Source organism: Penaeus vannamei, chromosome 24 (assembly GCF_042767895.1).
Source record: "Penaeus vannamei isolate JL-2024 chromosome 24, ASM4276789v1, whole genome shotgun sequence".
In the NCBI taxonomy this organism is placed as follows: domain Eukaryota; kingdom Metazoa; phylum Arthropoda; class Malacostraca; order Decapoda; family Penaeidae; genus Penaeus; species Penaeus vannamei.
This window is the reverse complement of record NC_091572.1, coordinates 5802146-5812759: the sequence shown is the minus strand read 5'-3', so window position 1 is coordinate 5812759 and position 10614 is coordinate 5802146. Positions and strand designations below refer to the sequence as shown.

At 36.3% G+C, this 10614-nt stretch overlaps 1 protein-coding gene across 10 annotated transcripts in view; it reads right to left on the bottom strand.

Moving 5' to 3' along the window:
• Positions 1 to 1463: 1463 nt before the first annotated feature.
• LOC113830120 (SH3 domain-containing kinase-binding protein 1) overlaps positions 1464 to 10614 on the bottom strand; it is a 225111-nt gene continuing 215960 nt past the window's right edge. For 9 of the 10 annotated variants that reach the window (XM_070138275.1, XM_070138276.1, XM_070138279.1 and 6 more), the window contains 4 exons: positions 10182 to 10244; positions 7991 to 8192; positions 5693 to 6102; positions 1464 to 5233 (listed from right to left, as the gene is read on the bottom strand). In XM_070138275.1, the coding sequence (XP_069994376.1) occupies positions 5072 to 5233; positions 5693 to 6102; positions 7991 to 8192; positions 10182 to 10244 (837 nt within the window). In that variant the 3' untranslated portion in view covers positions 1464 to 5071. The remainder of the gene's footprint in view (positions 5234 to 5692; positions 6103 to 7990; positions 8193 to 10181; positions 10245 to 10614) is intronic. The other variant, XM_070138277.1, reaches the window with a different exon arrangement.

The window sequence follows — 10614 nt, the reverse complement described above, 5'->3', positions numbered from 1 at the left end:
TCTCCTACTACATTCTCTCCCACATGTTCCTCTTCCTCTGTTCCTCAGATATCCATCTCCTCTTCTCCTCCTTATAAAAGAACCTTTGTTTCTCAGTCCTCTATACCAAATTCCCCTTGAAGACATGCAAAATTTCCTAAAGATGACCCAAGGGAACACTCCGCTTCCTTATCCTCCCCCCAATCCCTCTGTTCTTACTCCTGCTACATTGAAATTATTTGCAGATATTCATCCTCCTCCTTTCCAAGTTCCCTCCACCCCCCTTCCTCCTATACCCCTCAACATACCCCACCCTCCCAACCACTTCCACTTGAATACTCTCACGAATCCACTTTATCACAACAGTGTCCTTCTTCATACCCCTCCTCTCCAGACATTTTTCCTGATGCTTCACCACCTTCCCCAGTCTCCCTCTCTCAACCCCTGGATTCTTCTCCTCCTACTTCTCCAACAGCCACCTCTGTTTTCCTTGATCAATGTCCCTGCTCCTTCCCCAGTCACAGATACACTGCAATTCACTACCCCCTTATATTCCCCCAACCCTTTCCAAAATACCTCATCCTCTCAACCACCCAAACCAATGCCCCCCCATTCTTCCCCACTATCCCTCCCACTCCTTCCTGGATACACACATGAATCTCTTTTATTACAATACCCTTCTCCAGATCCCACTGTCCCCATCTAACCCCCAGACACTTCACCTACTCCTAATTCTTTATCTCAACCTTCAGATACCTTATCCCCTACTACTAAGATAACCATATCTACCATTATCACCTATTATCCCCTCTTCCTTCCCCAGTCACAGATACAATGCAATTCATTTAATTACTCTACCTTCTTAACCTTTCCCACATTAATCGCTATTCTTCATTTACTTCCTTCCTTTCCCTTTTCATTACCATACTCTTCTACAGCACCCTCTAATCTTTGATATCTAACACCCTCCCCTCTCCCCAGATTCTCTACTCTTCAACAGCTATCTCTATTCTTCCTTGAAGATTTTTCCTATACCTTCCCCAGTGACAGATACAGTGTAATTTACTCAATCGCCCTCCCCTCCGCTTTATACTAATTTTTGCTCCAATTCACTTGCTCCCCTATTCCCCTTCCACATGTAATACATTTTATTGTAATCTTTAACTCTCCTTTGCCTTTTCCGACGCAATACTTTACCATAGTGCTACATGACCTTTGATGTCTAGCACATTTATTTTCAAACATTAATTATTTGCATCAATAAATGTAGGTAAAGGTAGTATGAATTAACACAGACTAGCATCTAAGCAAATAACAGAATAGATGGTCAAAATCCATATTATAGATTTTAGGTGTTATTTTCTTAATTTCATTGTGAAACGTAAAATGATTCCCATAATGTTTACATCTTTTCATATTAAGGGCTACAATTACTGATAAAACTAATTGAAAGTCTGATAAGGTTATAAATCAAAACAAAAATGTTTATGCTTATTCTTTATTTACTCACTGACTAGTGTTAAATAAAATAGAAATTATGATTGTGCAAGAAAATACAAGGATGTTTGATACAATCAATGTTAGGATTATTAAAAATATATAAAGGATTTACAGTATGCAGTAGACATGGTCATTCAATGATATTTCTTAACCAAACATATTTGGTAGCATGAAAGTGATGTAAAAAAATTATTCCAATATACTTTAGATCATAAACAAAAATATTGATGTACTGAATGACAATGCGTGGATCACATCCTATTTATTTACTCAACATTTGATGTTCAGAAGACCTTATGATTTTGAAGTTACTTGACTAGAATACCTGTGAATCTACAATTTATGAAATTGAAAACTATAAAAATCTTTCAATGATAGCAGTATATTGGAATAGAAATGTGGAGATTAAAAGCTGAAATATATAGAGACAGAAGAAAAACCATCATATCTTGCTATACAATACACATACAATATAATCAATTTTTTTTCTTCAAAATTACTGACCTGTTTCTACATTATTATGACATATGGTGTAGAAATACAGGGCGTATTTCCTTGTTAAGTACAGACTTCAATGTAGCCATATTTAGGAATGAATAATCACTTGTACTACCATTATTTATTATGTATACCTGTATTATCCTTGGAATTAAATGATGTGGCCCTAATATTTTTCAACCTTTCACCCACATAACTATCACTAGGTAAAATGAAAGTCTGAAATGGAGTATCAACTAGCTGAAAGCTCTTATGATGTGAATGCATCTAGTTGCTGTTCATTATTAAACCAATGTGAAATCACCTTCGTGTTATGTTCTTTGAAGCACATGTTATTAAAGTAAAATATACAAGTCATATATACACCAAATTCTTTTTTTTTCTTTTTTCTTTTTTGAACTTCTGCAGCTATATGAAGCCTTTCTTTTCTTTTCTCAAACAAAAAGAAAACTAGTTCCACATGAACTGCATACAGAGGCACGTAATTACATGTCTGATGCCATCCTCACTTGACATGACAGATGGAGATGAAGCAGAGAATTTCTAAGGAAAGCTATGCTAGACACAGGGGTTCTTGACCGGTACTTTTACTATGCGTATTTAGCCGGAAATTTCTCTTCGCTCTTTTGCGACCCGAATCATTTTTATTTCATTGAACACTTCTTAAAGAACTATCAATCAACTACTTCCAAGGTTTGGATAAGCCATTGCTTTATCCTTATACATTACGTCCCAAATATATTCCTGCTGATGTTCTTCATTTTTGATAACCTTGGTATAAAAAAAAAGAAAAAAAAAAAAAGGGGAAAAAAATCCATGTGGCATTTAATACTTATCTCAAAGCACAGACTAAAGACCAAGTCAAGTTGTAGCAAAAGATTTTGTTTCATGGCACAAAGCACTCTGGGCCACACATGATGGCACAAGACATACTGACATAATGTAATGCATTCTATAGTAAATAAATATAAACTTCCTATAATAATATTTCTTAAACAAGGACTAAATTGCTCATACATATAAACATACTTACATACATACAATCAGTGTCTACTAAGGTGTATGTCTATGCACACACTCATATACATATATGTATACACATACATATATACATATTTATAAATTTGTGGGCATGTGTGCGTGGATGTGTGTGTGTGTGTGTGTGTTGGCGTGTTTTGGGCGTAGGTGTGTGTGTGCATGATCATGTGTACACACACACAAACATACACGCTTGTATATACATATCCATGGATGTATATGAACATATACACTACATACACGTGAATATACACAAAGAAATCTAACTGAAAATGTATAGGTAGAATACTAGAAGGGAAAATATGGACATACACTTTACACTAGCCCTAGATAGGACCAGCACAATGCTAGTTTGTCTGCTTCACTTCCAATCAATACAATGCAGAAGGAATGTTTCCAAAAAGAAGGTATACAAAAATACTACAAAAGAATGTCACATGATATGGCATTTTGGAACATCTGTACAAAATGATGTAAGTGGCAGGAGTGAAGCCCTTGCTTTTTACTTGTAACAATTGCCAATATCCTTAAGTACTGCAATCCATGCACAATTTCTGTGCATAAAGCCATATAAAACTCAAGTACCATCAGATGATTCTAGTTTTTAAAAATGTACAACAGTTTCCTTGCGTTGACCAGAGGGCCCACAACCATGTAAGGTATCACTAACGGGCATTTATACATTCAACGTCATCCTAAAACGAATCCAAGTTCTATGGACTGAATGCACTAAATATATATCAAGGCAAGTCATCTACAATAGATCTTACCTCAACTCTTATTGCAAAATCCCTGTTCATATACATATTTAAATTACACAGATATTGTACTATATTACATCCAATAACTTAATCTGGAGTTTCATCACCACATTTTGCATTAATTTACTGGTAACCAATGATGGAGGTTTGTTTTTATGTCTAGTATGAACATTATGCTCTGAAGATTGTTACAGTATATCTTGATATGATCTCAATTTTAAAACTGATAGTATGAAATTATAAAACATGTAAGCACACACATACATATACACAGGGTTTTGTTTGTGTTCTATGTATGACTTTATGCACTCACACATGGTTATGGTACATATGCAAAATCATATTAGATTCCACATCTTTTATATACACAGATATACACTAACATACTCATGGATACAAGATAAAAAGTGATCCTTGAATTAAAAATGCTTGCATCATCTAAGCTGTAGTTGATAAATTATTTTCTTCTGGGTGGTACCTTCGTTTGGTCTTGTTTATGCTGTAGATAAAGGTGTATCTTTTGAAAGTTGAAGCTGTATTTCCCTTACACTTGAAATATTCTTTGCATTCCTTTCTCTCTCTCTCGTCCATAAACTGGAATTTCTGTCAGTTTCAGCCTCTATACTTTAGGATGTGTTCTACACAGCACCAACACATGGTAATTTTTGGCACCATGAGAGAAATGTGATGTTGAAAAGCAGTCATATTTGTATAACAAATATTACCCTATAGTGGACTGTTACAGTATATTTCTATATCAAAATCATTCAATGACAGTCTAACATCACTTTTCCCTACTGCATTCTCTTTCGTACAGAAATCCTGCCCTTATCAAAGCACATGCATTCTTCACATATTATACACAAAAGACACTACTAAAACCTACCACATGGTACCCATTCCTTTTATCAACAGATATTAATGGTTTCCATTACTGAATACATGTTTATGAACACACATTAACCATCCTCTATGGCTGAAATGATGTTCATATCTTGCTTACCACACACACAGCTCAAACTCTCTGTATACTGGTTTTATTCTATATCAACAGTAGAAAAAGAGAAAAAAGACAGAGATACTGGACATCCACCTGACTTTTAAGGAAGACCTTTGGATCACAAAGAAGGTCACATCTCTCATGGTACTTCATACAGTATCTCACACTTTCCGGTGAGGATGCTTCAAGATTCTTACTTTCTACATGGTCCTGCAAAACTTTCAATGCTGATATTTCATCATAAACCTGAAAGACACCTATCCTCATCCTTTATGACCAGGATTTGAAATAAATCTTACACTTGAGCATATGCATTGATGAGCTTTTTTAATCGCTCAATTTCCACTTCCATGCAAGCTCGTTTCTTGCGTTCCTCATCTAGGTCACTCATCAACATCTGCATTTTCCGAGAATGTTCCTTCTTCTGCTCCTCCATGCGCTCTTCAATTAGTTTTATCTGTGCCAGGAAAAAAAAGTTATCTAAATTCAATACTAATTACATAAGACAATATACAGTTGGCTCTTAACATTTCTATATTTGGTTATCCACAAGCTAGGCATAATTACAGCAACAAGACATATGAAAATAACAGGGAATTATGATTAAAAATACTGCAAAAAATAAACAGCACTGAATTACCATAATATCACATACATGTAATACCTAACATGGACGGGCATTTATGAAAAGTGTGCACTTGTAAATTTTTAACATTTACATCTAGTTTTGGAGTATAATCTTTCTAAATGTTAGGGCCAACTGTATTATCAAGTAATGATAAAGGATTTCTTGTTTTGGTTTGTGTTTTGTTTTGTGATAATCAACAAATCACAGCCTACACTTAGCAGCAAGACATATAGCATGATTTTTATCATCATACTGATAATGCAAACTATTCAACATATTATACACTACCTTTGGTATTAGATCCTTATACAAAGCATCAATCTTCTCTTCTAAATTACTTGGAGCCTCAGCAGCACTTGGTGCAGTGTGTCCCTTTTTAATCTCTTTGCTAGACTTCTTCGCCTCACTGGCTGGACCTGAAGCTCGCTGATCTGTGACCAAGCCAAGTCTCTTCTCTGGCTGTATGCTCTGGCTGGATAACGGCGTCTGTGGCAGAGGCTTGCTCTTGGTGATGGGGACCTTGCTGTCATAGTCGGGTGTGGGAAGGCGAGGCTCTACAGGTCTCTTGACACTGGAGTTGATGGCTTCGTTCATTGGTAGTGATGGCCGAGGGGGCTTGGGCTTGTCTTCCATTTTATGAGGCAAGACAGCTGGCTTTGGAGAGATTACAGGTGGTGGAGCAGCTGAGGCTTCTCCATCTGGAAGGTGCAAGATTTCCTTACTCTATAATCCATCAATTTGAATAAGATTTTAAGTCTGTCAAAAAAATTATAATAATGGACATCATCATAATAAATATTGTTAAGATAGTACCAAAGGCATGCTCAAACACAAAATTATGGAATACTATAAAAATAATGTCTACTATTGATGATGTTGAATAAAATAGAATAACAATTCCCAAACTGAAGATGAAAAATAACAAAATGAAAGAAAGTGAAAACAGATGAGGAAACAGGAGGCAGAACGAAGAAAAAGGCAAAGGAAATCAATCAATCCATCAGTGGGACTAATGCACGGAAGGCACACTGCTGCATTCACCCTTTGTTTCCAGCAAAAAAGATCTCTCTACTTCTATCATGATATAGCAGGTTGAATTTCCCAAGCTGATTTCATTCTTATCATGAGCCTTTTCCATCCAGAGTTGTTTCATGAGGAGACAACCTCAGGCTTAGGATCATCCTCAAAAGGGCCATACAAAGTTGACGGTCTTGACTTACAGAAGTAACAGATCTGTCACCATTCTCACAATGACATTGTTGGTTGAACAGATGGTCCTGCCAACTGTACGCCAAGATACAGTAATAGGACAAAGTCCAAGTTTCACTGCCTTACAGCAGAACCAGCAGTGTCAGGGCCCTGAAGACAAGTAGCTTGGTACTTTCACACAGGTACCAGAACCTCCAAATACTCTTGTTGAAAGATTTCTTGGCTCCTGTCCCTAGGCCAATCCATCTACTGACAGCCCTGATTTCTCCAAGGAAACTGGAAAGTCCTGGATTTGGTCCTGCTCTAAGAGACCTCTAGACCCAAAGGGCTTTGCCATAATGCTAATTACATTTTCTACTAGCAGCATCTCCATATAAGATGGAAACATCATCAGGAAAGTCAAGGTTGGTGGCCCTCATACTGCCCAGTATTGTCAACAGCCTAACTTATGGTAGTACTATTTGAAAGGTATAGTAAAGCTACATAGTGTGAACCTATGGAGGGATACACCTTTAGTGTTTTACACGGCACTATAGATACTGTCTCAGGAGCAATAGGGTGATAATCTACAGGTCTTGTAAACAAGGAAGCCACTGTGGTCCATACTGCATTAGCAGGGCCAGGAGAGGCCAGGGTGCTTGTGTGGCACTCATGCCGCAGTTCAGTACCAACCATCATCAAATGTAGAAAACCAAATGGACTAATTTTTGGTGGATTGATTATTCCTTATTAAAATGGTACTGAATCCCATGTGACACATATGAAGTGGACTTGACAATGATTTAAGCCTCTTTGTATCTCCACTGGGAGACATTGTACTCTTCAGATGAGAAAATCTTGTATAAGTAACCTTTACTAAATGTGTTTAGCATAACCAATTGAAACAATATGAAATTGGTTGAAGCTTATAAGTGTTCAGTCACACGTAAAATTAGACATACCATTCTTATTGCAACGTAGCCTGCTCTAGATAGTGAACTAGAAATCTGTTAGCCAGTGCTTACACGTGAATATCTACGGTATACATTCAACTTATTATCATCTCTACTCTAGGGAGTGTTCAGAGTGGTAAGAACTAGTAGAGCAGCACTTGTAAGGGTGGAAGATACCAGTATTCCTCCACTTTATTATAGGTGATACCTTTACACATCAAAGGTTGAAAAGTGATGCTGCAAGAACAATCTGTCCCTCACTCCTAAATTCATGGGAAAGAAGCTAAACATACCCACTCCACACTTCACCAAACTTTCAGTTCCAATATACAGGCTTACTATTAATCCAATAACCTTTGCAGAAAAAAAAATCAGTTGGAAAAGAAGTAAAATCACTTAATTTCCTGCTTTGAACAGAAATCTGAAAAAGCTTTCAATAACTCACCTACAATGATACCTGAGAGTCTCTTCTTCTGTTTCAAATGTAGCTCTTGTAGCCATGGGACTGTGCTTCCAGAGTCAGCCTGAGGAGGTGCAACATCTGAGCGCATAGTGGGTTTCTGTGGTGTAGGTGAGATGGCAGGAACACTCGGGCTGCGTGGAAGTTCAGAGTTGCTTACATGCCCGTTTAGCTGGTGACTTGAGTCCTATGTTGGAGATAAACAAGTACCTTCATGAAATATGTATTTGATTAAAAAACAAAGCTGGAGGCAAGTGGAGTGAAATTCAGAAGTAAAAACAAGAAAGGAAGGCTAAACAAATGGCCAAATGAAAAAAGAGAAGACTATGTTGTTTAACAAAAGCTACAATGCATACTCCCTGATCCTAACATATTTGTGAAGTCAGTATCTTTGAGTGAATGATAATAAAAAAAAACTCACTACAAGCTTACACACATAGTAGCTGTTACACACTTATATCTCTCCATCTACATAACACAACAGGAAGAAGTACTTATCACTCTCTTCCTACTTCCTATTCCAATCACACCATCTTTTTGGTGCTCTGGGCATTCTTATGAACAACTTGTCAGTTCATAATTTCCTGACTCTACCAACTATCTTTTCCTATTACTACCAACAAGATGAGATAATAAATAAGAGCCTGTTGTGTTTTTATCCTAAAAAGAAAGAAAGAAAAAAAAAGGAAAAACCACAAAGGCATGCACAAAGGAACCGATAAACAACTTTATCACATATTGTCACAGACGTCAGAGATACTCACATCCAAGACATTTGACTCAGAGTAGCGTTTCACTCTCCTCTTCATCTTCTCTAGTATATATTTATATACTTATAATGTATAATAAAAAAATTCTAATAATTATCTAGTTCTGTGGAAAGATTCACACAATGCAGTTGTACTGAAAAGAGTTCAGACACTGATATCAACTCTAAGGCTATACTGCTCATGTTTAGTTTATCTTATCAGAATGATAACATTGAAATTTTGATATGGGTGAAAGCTACCTAAATAATTCTAAATATTACCCGTTCATCTCACTCATGCTTTTGAACTCCTAATACCTCTCTAATTCTTAACAAATTGTTTAACTGTGGATTGTCTTTTTTATCATTATCATTATTAATACACTAAGGTATGTGTAACTGTACATTAAACCAATAAATACATAAAAACAAATAGTATATAGAATACCTACTGCACAATACCTGTTTTACGTGATATCATACTTATGGATATCCTGATCACATATAATCACCTTGTGTCAATTCAAAAAAGAAGAAAAAAATATATGTTTGATAAAAATACTGGATATGTGTCACCCACCTACATGTACACCTACAGCCCTTAACATTTGAACATTTATCTTTTACATCACTCTTATCTTATCATATGCTGGCGTGATTTCTATACAGCAAAGAAAACATTATACCTATTACTCACTCTGCTGGTAGTTATTTGTATTCCCTACAAATTCCCCAAGCTATTTGAACATTCTATCATTACCAAGATATATATCTCACACTAAACAAACATCTGAAAAAGCTTCTGATGCTGGCCAGTGTTGCCCTTTATAAATTCTTTGCTAATATTTGTGCCTGTATATGAGTGAACATCTATAACATATATATTCTAAGAAGAAATAGAGCAGTAAAAATCCTTCACAACTCTATGTACTAACACTAATAACAAACTGAAATATAAGAACTGTCCATAATTAACCATGATGCAACCAAAATGAACTATTGATACTAAACCCTATCACCTTCTATATTAGTGTAAAAAGAAGTTAAATGGGAAAAGAAGAAAAAGTAGACAGAAACTAAGTATCTCCTGAAAGACGATTTTTCGTTGCACAAGAAGATCCGTCAATCTGGCACATATACTGTAACCTGAAAACAATGCCTCTAATCAGAAAGATGCTGCTATATCATGTACAGTCCTTCAGCCACCAACATGCCAAAGCACAAAATACCACTCCCAGCACAGCAGCCCTGGTTGCTTTTCATGCAAATGTCTTTATAAGAGCTGGACAGAAAAGAAGATCGAAAACTGAACATTACCTAGCAGGATATTCATGGTTGAAAAAAAAAAAGGATAAAGAAAATAAATCTCTCATTGCTTATTGCCAAGAAAACTCAGGTTATAATCAGCACCGCACAAAAGCCACTTACGTTATCGAGGTCGTCTTCAGGTGTGGGAGGGAGGTGGGTATCAGAGTCAGCGCTGATTTTCATCTGTGCCACAGAGAGAGAGAGTGTGATATGCGAGGTTAGACTAACAGAACCCCACCACACTGAGGAAGCTAAAGAGTTGGGTGCAATGGTCTGCTATTGGTGCATTATGCAAGGAATGCAACTTAAACTTACAGTATAATTCCATTTATGCAAAATCCTCCTTCATTACATCCAGGCAATAACATCTCCCTTACAATAAATCTGAAGATGAATCTCTTATCATTAAAAATTGACAATTGACAGTACTTTTTTCTCTGATGTTAATTACTAATAAACCCTTTCTATGGTTTGAGAAAACATTGGAAATCTAATTGAAAATTATTTATAAAGACAAATTACACTGGGTGTATGATACTAAATTTTGATCATT